Below are 21,681 nucleotides of genomic sequence, written 5' to 3' on the forward strand. Positions count from 1 at the left end.
CAACATTTTCATTTTGGGGTGGAGTATCCCTTTAAGGGATAGTTCATCCAAAAATAACAATTCTGTTACCATTTACTCATCCTCAAGTTGTTCCAAACCAGCTACTTTCTTCTGTTGAACATAAAAAAAGGATATTTTGAAGAAAGTGGGTAACCAAACAGTTGACGGTAGCCATTGACTTCCACAGTATGGGAAAAATACTATGGAGTCAATGGGGACCATCAACTGTTTGGTTACCCATATTTTTCAAAATATATCTTTTTTTTTTTCTGTGTTTAGCAGAGGAAATAAATTCATAAAGGTTTGGAACAACTTGAAAGTGAATAAGTGAAAACAAAATTTTCATTTTTGAGTGAACTATCTCTTTAAACATTTAACATCATATCAAATCATTTGACCAAAAAAAAAAAAAAAAAAAAAAAGGCTGTATTATCTGTATCAGGCTGCATACATATATATATACATATATATAATATAAAGAAATAATAAATAAATAAATAAATTATCATATCATGTTTATTGGTTAAGGATTTTTAAATACCACTTAGAGACTCCACTAAAAAAATAACAATTTCTAGTCACTGAAACATAGATACTTTAGAAATTTCTATGACTTCCATGTTTTTAAGATTTGCATGGTTGCTAATGACTATTTTTAAATGCCCTGATTTTTCCAGGTTTTTATGACCATGGGTATTATCTTCTGATAAACATAAGCTAATCTTAAAATAAGCTAATTATGAATATAAATAATAAATGTTTTTAAATTATTTTTTTTTAATGAAAGCCACAAAAACACTGTTCACACATCCACTAATTAATGAATGAATGAATGATAAGCTAATTATGAATATAGCCACATAGTTACTGCGTACATTTTGAAAAACAAAAACACTGTTCACCCATCCACTAATATTATATATATATACACACACACACACATTTTTTTATTTATTTGTGCACTTAATCTGTTTTAATTATACTGTTTTTATGTTTCTGTAATATTAATAATAATAAATTTATAAATGTAATTTTATTGTTAATTCATTTTTACAATCAATCATCTGTTACTTCTGAGAACCAAAGCTCATGAAACCCCAAACATCAGTCAGCCATATCTGCAAACGTATGTGTGCTAAAAGGGATTTTGGGAAATAAATACATACATTAACTGCACAGTGACAAGACAATAAGAGCCAATCCTACCTCCTCCCGTCACCCAATCCGGGTCTGGGATCATGTATGTCCCGTCTGAATCAGACGTGCCGGTCGAATGAACGACAGAACCTGTCAATGACTCTCCAGCATGTGCGGTTTCAGTTCCCAGAGCAGTGTGTGTGTCTGACGCCTCAAACAGAGCTGAATGTGGGTCAGGAGCGGATGTTAATGAGGACACTTCTACGGATGGAGCGACTGAATCTGAATTGATTTCTAAAGCCGAAACTAAAACGGATTCAGCAGCTAAATCAGAAATCACCTCCTTTTCTAGCATTTCTTCTACAGCACCTGATACCGAAGCTGACGCAGGTGCCAAATTGCTTGAATCAGGTGACGTCTTCACTGGCAAAGCTGATATATCGGTTTCAGGCATCGGCTCTTGGGCCCGTCCCGATTCTGGTGTGAAATCCTGCATGTCGAATTCCCATAAAACCTTCTCAATCTCCTCAACTGCTAAAACTGAGGAAGTTTCTCCGTCCATCTGAGAACAAAAAAAGGAACCGCACCCGAAAGAATTGAGCATGGGATCCGGAAAAGTCTGGAGTGGGATGAAGAAAGGAAGGGTCGTTCCCATTCCAAAGCATTCATAACATTCCACTGGGCTCGATTATGTATACAGCCGGCAGTCTGCTAGATAACGCTTTCTCTCAGGGGGTTTGGCTTACATAAGCTATAGACACTACGCAAACCCATATATGACCACGTTTTAGGGTCTCCAAAAAACACTACAGGGCTAAACATTCCCAGACGTTATCTAGGAAGAAAGTTATTCTGAAAATCCTGCAAGAGCGAGCAGAGGACCGCTATTCCTTCAAAACACTATACAGGATGTGGCTTATTTAAACATCGTTCATCAGACCATCTCTGCTCAGCTTCAAAAGAAGGACAGTCCGCTCAAAATCAGTTATCATCTGTAAAAAAATCAGGTCAATAAGGATCAGTCGTCATGAAACCCTATTCAGGGTTTCAGCAGGTTTTATAAAAAGTTACATTTTTAAGATCAAGTAAAGAAATGTATGTATAAATAATAAAATGGAACACAATACGGGAGTAAAGTCTCTAGATGTAACTTTTAACCTATTCTCATTACTTTTACAAAAAGAAATAGCATATGGCTTGAATAGCTCTGCTTCCAACCACTAGAATATGAGAATAAGTCAATACTTGGAGACAAGCAATATGAACTTCTCCATTGTTGTTCAGTCGTAGTACAAGAAGGGCGTGACGGTTGGTCGGTGTGGTATTAGTCCCACCCCTCCTCCACTGTGATTGGTTAGCTGATCAAAAAGTGACAGCGCTGTGTTTTACCCAAAGTTGAACATTCTTCAACTCTTGGTGCCTCGACACGCTCCTGGTGTTTAAAAAAAACAAAACGCAGTGCTCCCAATGAAAACAATTGAAAAAATATGCTAGCCTCGGGAGAAAAATGCTTTGGTGCACACGCAGCCTACAATTTACTAATCCTTCTGACCACACTGCAAAAAAGTGGTGTTCTTCATCAGTATATTTGATTTGTTTCCAGTGCAAATGTCTAAGGACTCTTAAATCAAGGTACATTTACTTAAGAAGCAAAATTACATAAGAGGTCTTGTTTTATGAGAATTTGATCAAAATTAAACGAGTTTATGATTAAAACAAGAACAGATCAACAGAAAAATCAACTTAATTCAAAAACTAAATAAGTTTTCATTGACTGATATTTGTTCTTGTTTTAAGCATAAGCTCAATTAATTTTGTTCAGTTTCTCTCTTTTTTTTATTTATTTATTTTTTGCAGTGCATGCAATATTTAATGTCATGACTATGAATTTAAGGCTTTCTGCTCCAATTCAAGACCCTTTAAGGCCTTAATTTGTGGAAGGGCGAATTAAGACTTTTTAAGACCCGCAGACACCCTGCTATTGCCACATGGTCAAAAACATAGCACATTATCATGGTATCTTGGTCTAGCTAATCAAAGGAGCTTTTCATAAAAGGGTCATGAAATAGAAAATCTAAATATCCTTGAAATTTACACATATTACTCTCCAATAAAATCATACTGAAAGTTTTCCACCCTTCTGAAACACAGGATTTGAAATCCTGGATGTAGACAAAACTCTGCATATCCTTCTAAAAGATCAATGTATTATAAATGCATGGCTGAAGATAATTTTTAACAACGTATCTGTAGGATTGAAGGAGAACGTTTTTAACGTTTAAACAAAATAAAGATCTGAAAATGCCCCTTTAGTCAGCTCTATGCTTTTGCTAAGGGAGCTTGTTAACCAAACAATTTGATGATTTTTAGCTTTGGCAAAATACTTATGAAGAAGGGATGTACGGTAGGATGATTCATATCCTGGCCACGATATAAAGTGTCTATCAATGGAGATTTTGCTATATTATGGTATGTAAATATATCCACGCATCCAGTGCACAGCGATAAAGAAACAATTTCTGTATTTCATAATTGCTTCTGTTAAATAAACAGACAAATAGATTGTCCCTGAGAAAAATTATAACACTTGTTAAGTACTAGTTTAGTTGTGTCTTTCTTCTTTCTAATACTGTACGTCATATTGTTTGTTATTTTTTTTTTATAATAAAGATAAAATAAAACACCAAATACACTAAAATACACCAATGCAAATATAACTGCAGCATAACTTCACCCTGACCCAACCTCCTCTGGCACGAAGGTCTATAAACAACGTCTATAAAACATTCAAACAGTGGTAGGAAAAGAAGGAATCATTCATTGGACTGGGATTATTAGTGGAAAACAGTGATTATGCATTGTAATACATGTTAAATAATAGAAGCCCGAACTATTTTCTAACACACCATTTCACAATCCAGCACATTTATATGATGTAGGTCAATAAATCTAGAGTCTAGAAGGAATAAACACAGCTGGAAATACAAGTCTAGGGTGCCAAGACCTGCTATCTCTGCTATTCATTATTGCCTATTTCATAATCCATTCATTTCCACTCTTACAGATATACTTGTTCGTCCCCTTCTTGTCAATAAGTGGAAGTGCAGGTAACACCTTCTGCACGCGAAGAGATAAACCAGTTGAGCTGAGAAACAGGTCTTAAAAATGACTCTGACAACTCACTCCAGTCTTAATTGCAGGAAACTCAATCTACACAGACACATCAAACCAAAAGAGTCTGATGTTGGTCATTTATGAGATTGAAATAGAGGCTTCTCAACTCTGAAGTCCTGACCTTCAGGTTTGAAAGCACCGGGGTGGTCGAGCCAAGGAGGGAGACCCAAGACCCCTGCACTAAAATAAGAGCCTCCAGTCCTAAACCTGCCACGAAGAGCCGATGAAATACATCCCACGCTGTAAAACCTGAGAGATCCGAGGGAGTAAAGCATTAATAACCCAGAATTCTCAAGTGTTCTGTTCTTGACATGTGACACAGATGTCAACCCTGCAAGAATGAGGGAGCGTATCGTGATTACACGGTAAGGAGATGACACAATCTGTTTTTCCATCACAACAGAGCAAACATAGTGAGGCAACAAAGTGACTGACAGGGATAAATCCCACAAAAACACCAAACACCAGACATGAAGCAGAATGTCGAATCTGCTTAAAAAAACTGATGCTTCTATTCACAGTGAATGTATTACATTATCATACATTTGCCACCAATTCTCAAAATACCCCAGACAATGCAACGCAAGCCCCGCCTTGATGTAATGAATGGCAGGGTGGGGCTGTGTTCAGCTCGGTATGCATTTTCAAATCCACATTGACTTAAATTCATTGCATGCAATTTAAACGTCTTAAATGTAAGTGTCAATGCATTTAAGAGAAATCAAAGACATTTAAATCACCACTTTGCAAGCCTTTTGCAATACCTTTGGCTCACAATGCATTTTGAAATTCACACTGCATTTTGCTACAATTACTATGCTGTATTCTGATGAAAATGCAATCCCAAGTGTCCTTTTTAGTGGTCGACCGATATATCACCAAGGTCGATATATCGGCCGATATTTGGCATTTTTCAAATATCTCCATCGGCCGATAAGTTTTTCTGCTTGGCTGATGTGTTCGATGCAGGACTTTTATTTTATACTCCAGTGCTCACATTCTCCCTCTTGTTTACTGTCGTTGTTAACAGTTCTGTCTAATACGGATAGAAGTCTGTCTAATAATAATCTGTCTAATAAGAAAGTATTATAACGACTGCTTATATATTATTAGTAATAGAAAGGCAAACATTATAATACTTTCGCGTTTGCCGTCAGCATTAAGCAAATACGCATTTATATAATTTAAACAAATCTTTGAATGACTAATGAACATTTAATTTCACAAACCTTGCATACTTTTTCGAATCCAGCTGTGAGATCTTGTGAAGTGTGGATTTTTATCCAGCATGATCGTGTTTTCTCTGTGTGACGGTCGGTCCGTGTGAATTGAACGCTTTAAACTTTAAACTCGTGATTTCAAATTATGCTGCGCTTTATGCATTTGCCCACTTTCATAGTCATGTCATTTACACTATATGCTGTATGTTAAATGAGTGTTAACCTGGCTTTATTTGAAAAATTTTATTCCCAATGCACACAAACTTCCCAGAATACTGTTGGTTACAGTGTTTACTTCCTTTTTAATTACATTTTTATTAAATATTTATTTGTGAAAAATACTTTGTCATCTAAAGTATAAGTATGTTTATCTTACACATTTATTTTTTAATCCACTAACGTGATGTGACATACAGCCAAGTATGGTGACCCATACTCAGAATTCGTGCTCTGCATTAACCCATCCGAAGTGCACACACAGATTTATTGGTATGTTTTTCTATGCTGCGGCGCCCGAGGAGCAGTTGGGGGTTCAGTGCCTTGCTCGAGGGCACCTCAGTCGTGGTATTGAAGGTGGAGAGAGCGCCGTACATTCACACCCCACCACCTACAATCCCTGCCAGTATGAGACTCAAACCTGCAACCTTCGGATTACGAGTCCAACTCTCTAACCATTAGGCCATGACTTCCCCAAATCATTACCAAATGATTTCAGATCTCTCTTAAATATTAATAAGAATAATTAAAAAAAAATTATATTGGCTTTATATCGGCTCCCTGCTTTCCAAGATATCGGCATCAGCAGTCAAAAAAAACAATATCGGTCGATCGCTAGTCCTTTTGCTAGTTTTTGCTTGAATAAGTAAAACATTTAATCAATTAGGGTAATACATTTTAATTTTGCAACTTATAAAGCATTAAAATATGTATTTAATTGACATATTAGAACCGAAATGTCAAATGTAAATTATATAATTGAATTTTCATTTTGCACCAACCGTTGCACATATGTGTGGGAAAATGTACATTTAAATACAGAAATACATTGCCATTTTACATATTATATTGCCATTTTTCAAATTACATTTCAAAAGGAATACTGCTACCTATATGTTTCCATATATGTGTGTGTGTGTGTGTGTGTGTGTGTGTGTGTGTGTGTGTGTGTGTGTGTGTGTGCGCGTGTATATCCAGCAATCACTTATATTAATTAATTATAATTCCCTTAAGATAAAAATATAAAAAATATATTGTTATATATTTATATCACAATAAACTATGTGTGACATTTTAAATGAGCAAACATTCAACGTTGGCCTGTTAATTAATTAAAAGCTACATAAAGAGAGTGAAAGACATGAGAAAGAGCTGTTCCTCGGTGGAGATCGTGTCCCTTTGGCTCCTCTATATTTAAGGCTGTGTGCTTTTTTTAATTATGATTCTGTCAGAGAGACGCCATGTGGGACCAATTACCAGCTCTGAGTCAAACACACAGACAGAGCGACGGTCCAGTATCATTATCAAACTGCTATTTATTCTAGTGGACCATCTGATTAATAACCTAAGAGTTAAATCACATTTAATCTAAAATGATAGCCTTCTCATGAGGAGAATCTTCTGCAGGCTACAGTACATTTGTGTAACTTGTGGTCAAATGATCTTGAAATTAACCATAAACCAATGATGAATCAACGCAGCTGATGACACAGATGTGAAGTCAAAACATATGTGGTCATATGGAGGAAGTGAACACACACAGACAGACAGTTAATAGTGCCTGAGCTGAAGAATAAATGATCCATCCTGAACATTGCTAGATGTCAACAGAGCTCTTCTGATTTATCTAAAAATATGATTGTGTGATTTTTTTGTGATTTTTCTGTGATTGTGATTTTGACTCTTTTACGTGAACATGAAAAGTCATTCACAAGGTATTTTAATTTAAAAAATAAAAATTTAAAAATAATAAAATCTGGAGTTTGGTTAACAGAGACTTAAAATTATAAAAATGAAAAATAAAATAATTTAAATATAAAAAATTAAATAAAATACTAAAACAAATTATATAAAATAAATATAAAATAAAATATAAGTAGTAAAAATAATAAAAGAAATATAAAAAATAAAAGAAAAAAGATCAATTAAAAAATTAAATAAAAATTAATATTAAATAAGAAAACGTATAAAATAGCAAAACAGAATATATATATATATATATATATATAATATATATATATATACAACACACGCATACATACATTCACACACACACACACACACACACACATACATATATATATATATATATATATATCGTCATATATATATATATATATACACACACACACACACACACACACACACACACACACACACACACACACACACACACACACACACACACACACACACACACACACACACACACACACACACACACACACACACACACACACACACATATATATATATACACACATATATATAATAAATTGTATAAAAAATTTAAATAAGGAAATGTTAATAAAATTTAACAAATTAAATAAAACTATAAATAGAATGAAAATGTAAAAAGATTTAATAAAACTCTTTAGATGGGAAGTCAAAGAGCATGTGAAGTAGTTACTGTTCCAGCTGCCATGTACAGGTGTATCTGAGAGAAAACAAGAGCACAGGCCCAAACTATCTCAATCAAAACCACCTGCAACCCATGGGATCCATGCAAATTGTTTTTTTTTAAAACTTAAGCACATGCTAACCAGTCTTGGTCACGACATGCCTGGGATTCAAAGCCTAATCAGAGAGGATACGTGCAGGCATCACCCATACAAACATGTGCCCTGAGAGTTACTGTGCTTTCAAAGAGAGAAGCGCATGGAAGGAACAGGAGAATAAATGTGCAAGTCTCTACTTAACATTCCTACATCCAGCCGTTCTCCCATGAGCTCTTTCTCTCTCTCCCTCCGTCTATCTATCTGATGGGCAGAAAGGTGTGCTGGGAATTCCTCAGATGCTTTGGCCTGTTTAGACTCATCCAGAACGGCTCTGATCGCCCTGCCAAATGCATCACTTAGATTAAGTCAAGGAAAACGCACAGCCAGTTCTGGGTATAGAAAGCATTTACGGAGTAGCCCAATAATTATCCTGACAGCGGGACTTGTTAGAAGCATGTTAAATTTATCTAACTAGGTTATAAGAGATTTCCAATATGTGCATGTCAGTTATGCTGTCTGCTGATGAGATGCTTTTAATTTCTGTTTAATGGTTTTAAATGACGAATGACTAATAGAAATGTAGCCATTTATGTTTAATGGTTTTTGTTGATTTGTTAATTATAGAAAGCATTTCCAACTATATTCTGCACAGAGCATACTGCCACAAACCATACAGTGAGTGTTCAACACAACATAAAAATGAATATATAACAAGAAAAAATTAAACAAGAACTTATTTATAATATTTAAGGACATATTTATAGAGACAATAAATATAATATTAAAAGAAGAAAAATATAACACTTAAGAAAGTTTAATATTATTATAATATATTAAAATATTATTGAAATATTAATTTATTTTTATCCTTATATATTTGTTTCTCCTTAAATGCTCCTTTAATATTATATGTACTTTTCTCCCTAAAATATTACATTTATCTGTTTCCTTAAAATATAATTTATTTTTCAAAATCAATATAACAAACAGAAATAAAAAATAATTAATAAATAAAAATAAATATACTATTTAAAGAGAAAATACAACATTGCATATAATATTTAAGGAGAAAAATATAAATATGAATATAAATATACATACAATATATTTTTATTTTGCAATAATTCATGTATTTGTTTTCTACTTAATATATCTTGTCTTACAACATTACTTAAAATAATAAAAGTATTAACTGAGTAATTGAATAAAAGCCTTTAAACTCTAACTTTTTTAATTGCTCAGTATGGCATCTCAAACACAAAACCTATTGTTTACCACAACAACACAGTATGTGGTATCTTCAAGACAAGACCAGATAAGCTTTCAGCTGTGAGAAAGTGTTCAGCTATGTGTTGTAAAAGATGTGAGCGTATCTGCCCGGCAAACAGGTGATGCTCTTGATAAATTCAGTCTGAAAGTCACTTTTTTTTTTTACAGTACAAAAACAGAATAAACTTAGCTATACGAGAAAGATAAAATGATCACATTCTCAAACCATAACACATACAAATACAAACACGTCACAGTTTGGGCCTGTACAGTTCACCATTAAGCCTGTGTTTATGTATGTGTGTGTGTGTGTGTGTGTGTGTGTGTGTGTGTGTGTGTGTGTTTGTGTGTGTGTGTGTGTGTGTGTGTGTGTGTGTGTGTGTGTGTGTGTGTGTGTGTGTGTGTGTGTGTGTGTGTGTGTGTGTGTTGAGGTTGAAGCGTTTCACCAATCGCCAAACACTCAGTGTTTACACATCACAACCAAACGCTCTTTCCCAGAAAAGGAACTGTCGTGAGAGCGTTTGCAGTGTGACTAAGAATCACCAAGGGAAGTTCATACAGTCATTTTACTCAATGCTTTCCATACAATGAAATGGATGGTTATTTATATATAAGACCACACAAAAAAAGGGGAACAAAAATGTATTAAAGCAGCGGTTCTCAATTCTATTCCTCGCGCCCCCCAGCTCTGCATATTTTGCATGTCTCTCTTTGTTAACACACCAGTTTCAGATAATCAGCTCGTTAGTGCATGAACTGTGTTCCCATTGACATGGTCCCTACAAAGTGTTCATTGCTCCCTACTCCCTGAGCAGGGGAAATCTGTTGAAGTTTACCTCACTTCAGAACATTCATTCACGCATTTGTGCTGCACAACGTCTTCAAACACTGACAAGTGTGACATCATATACCTCTGTAAATAAATACAATTTAAATTCACGTCTCGCACACTTCAGTGCACTCTGAATAGAACATATACAGTACATTAGCTTCAAACTGGAATCATGGCAGAATATCTTGTGATGTCCACTTCACTTACGTTCGAATAGAACAAACGTCTGAAGCCATAAGAGAAACATACAAATTGTGCAGAGCAGGGGGGCGCGAGGACTGGAATTGAGAACCTCTGTATTAAAGTATTTCTTATGACTTGTATGCTTATAATAGTCATACAACAGGTTTTTTTTTTTCCTTTCTTTTTTTTGAGCAGAACAGGTTTAAATTGAAGTCTTTGAATATATTGTTAGAGTCATATGCCCTACTTTTAAGTTCATTGTGCGTATTTGTATTTGTATATATATATATATATATAGCAATTGCAACTTTTGACCTCACAATTCCAAACTTGTCTCTCACAATTCTGACTTTTTTCCTCAGAAGCTTAGTCTGAATTTTAGATTACTTTTTTTTTTTTGCCCTATTCAAAGCCTGATAACCATGCACTTATTTCAAATGCAAATGAGCTGCTTAGACATTCTGCTAAACATCTCAGTTTGTGTTTCACACATAAAAATAAAACACAAGGGTGAGTAAATGAGGAACTTTCTTTTTTTAGGTGAGCTATTCCTTTAACTAACACATCATCAGACCACAGTGTTGCTTGCAGCAAACTCAATGGTTGAGTGCAAATGTGCTTATGACCACAATTTCACACTGTGTACAACAGAATATCACAGTTTAGCTCTACACACATCAGCAAACTCACACAGTGTCTGAGATGGTTTAGGTCAGACATAAAATAAAGCTTAATAACACACAATCCTTTCTGATTCTCACCAGATAATTTAGATAAATTTCATCTTGTGCAGTGTGCACACAAGGGGGGACGAGGTTAAACATCCAGGCCTTGATCATACAGACTATTATCATCAAGCTTGGACTTAAGGCCGTGTGTCCACCAAAGTGTGAAACGCCTAGCTGTGAGCACTTGAGAGTGATTGTGCAGCACAGCATTTTCAGTCGAGACGGTTTGGTGCTCTTATCCATTGTTTAAAATGGTTGAATGAATGTGCGGTAATTGCCTTAAAGAAATGTAATGATGTTAAACATTTAATTAATTTTTGATGGTTGTGTGTTGGTGGTGTAACTGCTTTGAATATTTTTATTTATGTTTTGCATTTAGTTAATTTTTTGTGAAGGAAAAATGACACAGAATAGAATGGAGCGCAAAGTTTCAATCCAACATAAGCCGATCTGATAAAGCAGTGGCTTGTAAACATGCCTGATTGTTTCACCACAGGGTGTCAGTGCCCTAAACTAGTAATCGCGACGCTGCAATGTGTGTGAGATCTGATGAATAAGATCAGAATGAACCTTTATTTATCTGTATTAAATATGTTTAAAAATATGTATGTAAATGTCACTATTCTGTGTCATTTTTCATTCACTGTATGCAATGGCAGAATATGAATATTCAAAGTAGTTGCACTGTCAAGGCAGGGCTCCAGACTGGCACCAAATGGTTGCATTTTGCGACCATTTTTTCAGCCGGTGCGACTAATTTTTATGAGAGGTCGCACTGGCGCGACCACCACGTTGCCCATCTCATAAGCTCTGCTATTTCTGTTGCATTTGAGAAACATCAAATGGCGGACGAAAGCGAAACTAAACCGCGCTACATTTCAGTTGCACAGCGCAAACCATTTATCAGCTCCGACCGTTACGCAAACAAACTTGTCCGAGCTCAGTACAGCTTTTCTCGGGAGCCAAAGCTGATTTTGCGACACTGTTACTGCACAGATGCAACAGTGCTACGAGATCCAGTGAGAAGAGTTTGAATTCACCGCACAATGACAAGGTGGCAGTAATCGCGACGCTGCAATGTGTGTGAGATCTGATGAATTCTCTGTTATAAACAGCGCTGACATACATCAGGAAACCAGAAGCGGTAATGCTAACTGTAACCATGGTGTTGTGGTAGAAATAGTCGAATGCATTACATCATTAATTTCAGGGTTTGTACAACTTTTTGAGAGAGAAATTCAAACACTTTTCAATGACTTTCAAGCATTTCACCCAACTGTTTCCAGCACTTTAAAGCTCTAAAATGATCCAGTTTGAATGTTATTTTTAATGGGATGAACAAAATATAGTTTGTGATAAACAAACACTTACGTAAAATTTTTAAAAATACATCAAATCACAATTATAACCAATAGACCAGAGCAGAGGAGCACTTATTGGCTTATTATTCATTCATTTCTACTTTTTCTCTATATTTTGAAATGATAAAATCACTATTATAAAAAATATGATTTTGCCAGATTTTTACACTTTTTTTTGTATGAAGTAGGAAAAGTCACAAACTTTTTAAAATTATCTTTATTTTGAATACCCCCACACACCACCCCAGCGCTACCAAATCTGCTCCTAGCGCCACCATCTGTAGAACTTTGTGGCGCTGATGCTCTGCTCTCAAATCTTAGTCTGAAGCCCTGCAAGGCGTCACTGTCAAAAATTAATTAAATGTTTAACATTGTAAAATTTCTTTAAGGCAGTTACTGCACATTCATTCAACCATTTTAAACAATGGAATAACTGAAATTGAAATTGAAAATACGCCAAATGGAAACACATCATTTTCACTAAAACTCCCATATATCACAAAAAAAGTTTTTACGCTAACATGAGATGGTTTTTCTGGCAATTCGAAAAAGGACTATTTTGCAAAACTGCAATCGAAACATTTACAGTTCACCTGGCATACGTAAAAGTCCCATGATCATTCTACAATGTACTATAACCTCCAAGAAACATCTCATCCACGGCCCCTCTTAAGTATAAGGGGCTTTCCTTGCCATTAAGTCAAGTCAAGTCTGCTTTATTGACTTGACTTGACTTGACTTAATGGCAAGGAAAGCCCCTTATACTTGAGAGCAGCCGTGGATTAATATTTGGATGAACTCTTATTTACACTGCACATGTCTACGGCGCATTACGGTTACAACACAACCACCGGAGCTGATTGTGGCCACTCTAGTCAATGCTTGTGTGTTTATACCACATTTTCTCTACACTGCTTTGCTAAAGATACACACCTACATCTCCTTCGATTAAAAATAATGGCTAGTGTGGGGACTGCGATATACTAAACCTACTAAATTCTTTCGCCATTAATTATCGCAATAGGAAAAAATAGCTCTTTAGTCGCATAACATTGGTTAATGAAAACGCTGTCATTTCGTAATTGTTTTTTTATTGACATTTATAAAATATCTATATCTAATATCTAAAAATATTTATTTGCAAATCTGTATGGAAATGCAGCTAATGATGAGTGCTGCGTTTTACCTAAAGTTGAACATTCTTCGACTCTCGGTGCTGAAGAAAACGCAGTGCTCCCATTGGAAAAAAGAAAATACAAACAAAAAAAACTTAATTATATATATTTTTAAAAGTAAGTGCTTTCTATTTGAATATATTTTAAAATAGAATTTATTCATGTGATGCAAAGATGAATTTTCAGCATCATTACTAGCCTATCTATTTTAGCAATAACGCCCTGGCAAATGATAAAAATATGATAAAAAATAAACTATAACAAATGGATTTCTCAACTCAGATGCATCTCTGTCCAGATACATTTTAGATGTATCTTTAGCATTTTACATTTTATCACTACACATGATTAACGATCAGTCCAAATTTCACCACACACTTGACACTGTGAAAATAAACTCTACTACTTCTGTGTCTAATTCTGTCCGTTTGTATTTTTGTGCAGTTGCCTGGTGATCATAAACACACAAGTGAACAGCAGAACCTCAGCACTCTTTCAACTCTCTTGTGTTTTATGGCTTTTTAGTTATTTATTTAGTAAGTAGCTGTGAAATGTAATGTAATGTACACTTAAGCTAATGTACATGCATTACCGTTTAAATGTTTGGGGTCAGTATTTTAAAAAATTAATAGCAATTCAGCAAGGATGTATTAAATTGTTTAGTACTGTCAGAAAAGACAATGTTACAAAAGATTCCATTTGACATAAATGCTGTTCTTTTGAACTTTTTTTTTTTTAATTATCAAAGAGTTATGAAAAGGATAGTGGTTTGTTAAAGTATTTTGAGGTGTTTTTGGTTTTAATAATAATCAGAAATATTTCTTGAACAGCTAATCAGCATATTAGAATGATTTCTGAAAGTTCATGTGACATTGAAGACTGGAGTAATGATGCTGAGGATATTTCAGCTTTGCATAACAGGAATAAATTATATTTTTTAATATATTCAAATAGAACACATTTAATTTAAATTATAATAATATTTCACACCATTACTGTATTTTTTATCAAATAAATACAGCCTTGATGAGCATATGAGACTTCTTTAAAAAAAATTTTTAAATCTTTAAGACTTTAAGCATTTGAACGGTACTGTAATCTGATTTGCTACAATGGATCAGACTTCTCTCCACTAAGAGACACACACGGACAGGTTTGTTTGTTTAAGAACGTCACATTAACTGTCTCAAGACACAATACACTGAAAAGGACGCTGGCGTACAGGTTTTTTAGGTTCAAGCGCTCCTTCACAGCCCACAACAGAGGCTTATGGTTTCAGGAGAGGCCTGGTAAAAAAAAAAAAACTTAAATAACAAAAAAAAAAAAAAAAAAAAAAAAAAAAACACGCTCACACCTGTGATCTCAATGTCTGTCTCGATCTATGCTCCACTGCAGAGGATAAAGAAACCACTGTTTGTGTGCCATTTAGGACACAGTCGATGCGGGCCTTATGAGATGAGGTAAAAGTGCACTGTGCACTTTCTTCATGCATGCTCTGAGTCTTATTTTGCAAAATTTGCATAGAAAAAAAGCCACTGAACTCAATAACAAAGATCTGCACATCTATATTGCTGCTGAATATCTGTGCGGAGATGCACTTGAAATGGTTTTGGAATCAGATTGTGATGCCACTCTACAAAATATTAAATGTCATGGATGGAAATTAATAATCCACTATTCTGACAATAGTAGTGATGACAATTTTTACCTGAGATTTAGAGCCAAGTTACAAGAGGGGGAAAATTACTTTATGGCAGAATCATGTTATTTTTAGACAGAGATTAGTTGGTCTAATAGTAAAATCGCCTGACTTTAGCAATCTTGTTGCATTATATGCATTACAAAATGGGAAAATGCACTTTTTGTGTTTATTTTTCCAAAGTTTGAACGCTTGTAACTCAAGAAGTATTAAAGATATCTCAATATCCTTTTGGATTTTGGTTCTTAATCTTTTATGTTGGCATCTTCATTTTTAAGACCCTATACAGTTAGTTTCCAGAGATATTGGGATTTCAATGTCACTCAATTAGTAAATTATTCAATTGTACACAAATATTTGTAGTGAAACGGAGTCATTCTGTGTCAAATAAACCAAATTTCAGAAACTTTCTGGCTACAATTTTTGATTTTGTTTATATTTTTCTGAAGAAAGACAAACGTAAATAGTGATGAGAGGCAAAATATTAAATGTACATGGATATATATTTGCAGAATAATCCACTATTTTGCAGAAGAGAGTCAAAAATGACAATTTTCACCTGACGTTTGGAGTCAAATTACAAGAGAGGGAAAATTATTTTAACTAAACACTTGCAACTCAAGAAATATTAAAGATATCTCAATATCCTTTTGGATGCTGGTTCTTAACAAACTTTTCTTTTGGTGTCTTAATTTTTAAGGTCCAATATGGTTCAGTTCCAGAGATATTGGGATTTCAATGCGCCTCCATGAGTAAACTGTTAAATAGTACACATTATCAACAAACTCCTACATTTTAGCCAGGGAATTTTCTGAGATTTGGATGATTTGGCACAGAATGACCCAAAAGTATAATCAAGTTTCAGCAAAGACTTGCAATGAAAAGACACTTGAGATTGTGCCCCATTTATGCCAGTCTGCATTACAGAGTATAGAAGGCTCCTGTGATCAGTAAGAGAACAGACGGTTTACAACGAGGCGGACACTAAAGCGCTGTCAGGACGACACTACCATATCACTGCTAAAAATAGGTTTGTGTGTTCGAATTCTTTGATTGAGTCTATTCAGACTGAGAAGACATCAATGCATGTAAACACAGTCAACCTAGCTTTCAGAAATAAAGGCATGTTGTTAGTGTTTTCTCAAGCTATGATATAAATCTCACATACATGCACTTTAAACCCCACATGTGAGACTGTTCTAACATACAACAGTCTAATCCGATGTGTAAAGATGAAGTACAACACTAAATATGTGTTAACTGGTTATGCATGCAGCATCAGAAATGGACTTAATTAAGGGACAACTTTCACCCCCTGGAATTCATTTTTCCATTGTGCCATCCACAAATGTCAAAGTAACTCATCTCAAACTCATTTCTAACAAAGTGAACGCAAATACCTGACAGCAAAGGCACTAAAGTCAACACTAGACAAGCCTAGATAAAAATGTAGTCCCCAAATATCAAATAAAAAGAGGAATGCACCACAATCGAAGGCGATTCTGTTACGTCCACTTTGGCATTTCAGCCCCCAGTCCTGGTTAATTTCTGACCCTGCTCCCACATTAATGTCTAAACGCTCATGCTTGTGGCACGGCGTCAGAGATGAACGAAGATAACTTCACTAAACAACATGCCCCTCATGAAAACACCACTCAACAGCCTCAAGGCAGTAATATTGAGATTAGTTAGATTAGGCTGCAGCTCATTTTCTCATTGCCCTGGGCAACAAGTCAACAAGTTACAACATCAAGCCCAAGATTATAGGATCAGATCCTACAGTGCGCCACTACTAGTTAATTGGCAACAAAAACAACTAATACTTTTATTGCTTATTTTGTAATGAAAGTGTTCTGGAAACCCATGTGTGTTGAATCCTCCATAAAAGCCCATGCAATCAAATGCACAAACCCAACAGAAAGTTTAAGGAGCGTATTTGTGAAGTTTGGAGGTCGGGTGCGAAATGACACATTGTTGTTTTGTTGACACATTGCAGAAGCTGCACTACAAATCAACCAGACAGGAACTATGCACAATAATTAGCAACAAAAATATGCTCTATACTTAGGGACAAGCATAAAGCTCAAAGCGGTCTAGTAATGCTCTGGTATTAATCACATAGTGTTGCAAGGGAAGCAGCTGTAAAGAATGAATCAAGCTGACTCCTGCTACACTGCAGCATCAACACAACAGCAAAACAGCTGGACACACATGAATATAATGCGTCAAGCAGCTTTAAACAGCCGTCCAGAGGCGCGAGCGTGTGTTTTTCAGCATGCTGCAGCAGTCGTGCATCGACGCGCGCTGACGTTGGCAGCAGCAACGCGCTCCATCCGCTTCTACGGTGTCAATTCAGCGCTCTAGCGTCGCGTCGAACTTCTCTTTACGCGATTATCCGATGTCAAACGTCAAAGTGGCTCACACTCACCTAAATCGTCCATGTTTCGCGGTGGTTCTGATTCGGGGACGGGAGCAGGAGTCCGTGATTTACCGCTCTGGCTCTGGTTCGCGTCTCGTGTGCGCTCCGCAATCGCGCGGAGAAGTTTTCAACTCAAGTGCACGAGCTGCGCGAGCCCGTGGTGAGTCGAGCACACGCAGCGCCCGCTCACTGACCTACAACGAGGTTTTAGGAAAAGCGTCAAAAACCTATGAAAAGATGACAAAATTATTACAAACAAATAATAACCAAAAAATAATACTAATAATTATAATCGGTGCTAATATGTAATGTAATGTAATGTAGTAGTAGTAGTAATAATAATAATAATAATAATTATAATAATAATAATAATAATAATAATAATAATAAATATTTGCATCACACACACATTAATAATTTAGCAAATTAAAAAAAAACATTAATAATAAGTGTCAATATTTAATTTATTTATAAAAAGAAAATAAAAATGGTAATAAAATAATATATGTAATATATAATAGAATATTTATGTATAAAATACTTAAAATAATTATTAAAAAATACAAATAATAATGGGTGCTAATAGTAAAAATATTCAAACAATACATGGTAATAAAATAATACATATAATATATAATAATATAACATTAAATATTGAAATAATATATACATACTACAATTGAGTAATATATACTTTAACAAATAATGCAAAAAAATACTAATGGTGCTAATATTTCATGTAATAATACAATTATTAAAATGATTAAAAAAAACATAACATAAAATATTATGCAAATAATAATAATAATAATCAGAAGAGAATCAGAATCAGAAAGAGCTTTATTGCCAAGTGTGCTTACACACACAAGGAAGCTTTCAGTACACAGACAGGTTAAAAAGTGACAAGACACAGATGACAAAAAAAAAAAAAAAAAATTAAGTGAGTAAAAATAAATGTGTAAAAACAATACACAAGAGACAGTAAACGGTATATTGTATGTACAAATGTGCTATAGACAAATTATTCAAGGGAATGTGGATAGACGTAAGATATATTAAATCAATAACATAGGCATAATAAATATAAGTATAGATAGTTGGGTATCACACATGTTTTATTGCACAGTGGGGAGAACATTTAACTGTTCATGAGGTAGATGGCCTGAGAGTAGAAACGTTTCCTATGTCTGACTGTTCTCTGTAGCTCCGCCGCCGGCCAGACGGCAACAGTTCAAAGAGGAAGTGTGCTGGGTGTGAGGGGTCCAGAATGATTTTACCAGCTCTTTTACTGACTCTGGATGAGTGCAGTTCTTGGAGAGTGGGGAGGGTCGTGCCAGTGACTTACTCAGCAGCCCGGACTGTCCGCTGCAATCTTCTAAGGTCTGCATTGGCAGCTGAGCTGAACCAGACAGTTATAGAAGAGCAGAGGACGGATTCTGTGACTCTGAGTAGAACTGTTTCAGCAGCTCCTGTGGCAGGTTGAACTTCTTCAGCTGGCGAAGGAAAAACAACCTCTGCTGGGCCTTTTTCACAGTGGAGTCAATATAAGTGTCCCACTTCAGGTCCTGACAAACAGTGGTGCCCAGAAACCTGAATGCCATGTATCAAATATATAAGCAAAAAAAATTGTATATAAGCAAAAAATAAAAAATACAATTTAATACATAAAATGTATTTAGATGAAGTTTGTGTGAATACTACATATACATTGATTTTTAACATTTTCCATTAAAAAAGATATTATCAGAAATAGAATTTGATTGAAGTTATGCATATATGTACACTATCTGCATGCGTTTGATAAAGCAGTTGTGTGAAGATGTCTTTGCTTGTCTCTCCCATGTGTTTAGCTCATTTAGACAGCAATAGCAATAGCACACACGAAATGTCATCCCATTACGTTCATGCAGTGCCACGTCAACCTATGCATTGCATAGCGATCAAGTCATCAGAGTCATTTCTGCACAGCAGCTTCAGCATGTTCTTAAGGATCATGCAGTGCAGGATTGTAATGACAACAGATAGGCTATACAGTGAATTTCAGACTTTTATTTACTGTGAAGAATCCATTTGATCATCTTTAGTGCTTTCTCTTATGTTGAGGGTGAAGATTGTGTGTGTGGGTCCGTCACGGGGAGCTGTTGGCTGTCATTAGACACTGGGATATCCCATGTTTCAACAGCTGTGAACAGGCTGCTGAAAGCTTCGGGCTCTTTGGGAATTTACTGAACACACTCTAAATTCACACGTCCATGTCCGTGGTGAAGTGAGCGGCGTTCACAGTGCTGCAGAGGAACCGCGTGAGGAATGTAAGGACATCTGTGTTTACCTGTGCTATTCCTGCATGCACTCCAAAACAAACACACTTCAATACTGAATTAAGGCAGGATTTATTTCTTAATTAAATGTGTAACTGGTTTCTTTTACCCAGTTAAAAACTCATTTTATCAAGCATGTAAGAAAAAGCATGTATTTGGAATAATAATATGTATGTACACAACTATTCAAAAGTTTAGGTTCAGTATTTTTTTTTATTTTTTTTGAAAAAATAAAAAAAAATTATAATGCTTTTATTCACCAATAGTGCATTAAATTGATCAATTTAAAATACACAACATTTCTATTTTAAATAAATGCTGTTCTTTTTAACTTTCTATGCATGTTTTCCACAAAAGTATGAAGCAGCACAACTGTTAATAATAATAAGAAATGTTTCTTGAGCAGCAGATCAGCATATTAGAATGATTTCTGAAGGATTATGTGACACTGAAGACTGCAGTAATGATGCTTTCATGAAGATTCAGCTTTGCATTACAGGAATAAATTACTTTTTGAAATATATTAAAATAGAAAACACTTCTTATAAATTGTCATAATGTTTCACAATATTACTGTTTTTACTATATTTTTGATCAAATAAATGCAGCCTTTGAGTATATAAAATTATATTATAATGCAAAATAAAAAAAATGCAAGAAAGAAACAAAAAAAAGATATGCAATTTAAAATAATTTGAAAAAACAATTTAATAAAAAATTATTAATTAGCATTTAAAATAATCTTTAAAAATTATTAGCAATTAAAAATAGTTAAAAATAATAATTAGTAAAAATTTTGAATTAAAAATTAGCTGTTAAAAGCAATAATTAAAAAAACTAAAGCTGAGTTAGGTTAGTAATGTTTTAGTGAATCTGCAAAATGTTAGATTTTATCAGTGATTATCTTTTGCACAATAATGTGAGATTCACAGTAGCTTTAAACAGTTCAACATCTGCAATGATTATATCAGAGTTTAGAGTCACAGTTGTGTTTTCCTCACCAAAATCTGCCTTTGTAGTAATTTGGTGATGCAAAGGCCTAGTCTGCTTTGGTAACCTCATCGATATGTTTTGCAGAATGACTCCAGTAAAGGCCTATAGACACTTCTGAACTACACACACTGCTTTCAGGACAGCAAAGGCCTGAATACAACTCACTAATGACATCATATTGTGTGCAATGATTTTAAACGCCAGGAAATCTTAATTTCACAACTGCCGAAGCCAACTGGATGAGTAACAAAACATTTTGAGCAACAGAGCGCAGCTGACTGCTTTACAAAAACATCTACACAATGACCTGGATCACTGTGAACCTTCTCAGACAGAAGAAAAGAAACGTACAAATGAAAAATGAAAGAACAGGGTTATTAAAGGCCCTTGGGGAAACTTGTCAAAAAATCGTTTGATTCTAAAATAGAATCTCAAATTGTGACATGTTTCTGTTGTTCT

The 21,681-nt window shown here is 34.9% G+C and overlaps 1 protein-coding gene across 3 annotated transcripts in view; it reads right to left on the reverse strand.

The window, feature by feature from the left end:
- The window catches only part of pxna (paxillin a), a 42,822-nt gene extending 24,753 nt beyond the window's left edge, over nucleotides 1-18,069 (reverse strand). The window contains exon 1 of one of the 3 annotated variants that reach the window (XM_042752012.1): nucleotides 17,921-18,069. In XM_042752012.1, coding sequence (XP_042607946.1) covers nucleotides 17,921-17,933 — 13 coding nt within the window. In that variant the 5' untranslated portion in view covers nucleotides 17,934-18,069. Of the gene's footprint in view, nucleotides 1-1,206; nucleotides 1,703-17,920 lie in introns of those variants that run through there. The other 2 variants (XM_042752016.1, XM_042752006.1) reach the window with 2 other exon arrangements.
- Nucleotides 18,070-21,681: the final 3,612 nt, after the last annotated feature.

Source organism: Cyprinus carpio, chromosome A5 (assembly GCF_018340385.1).
Source record: "Cyprinus carpio isolate SPL01 chromosome A5, ASM1834038v1, whole genome shotgun sequence".
Lineage (NCBI taxonomy): Eukaryota > Metazoa > Chordata > Actinopteri > Cypriniformes > Cyprinidae > Cyprinus > Cyprinus carpio.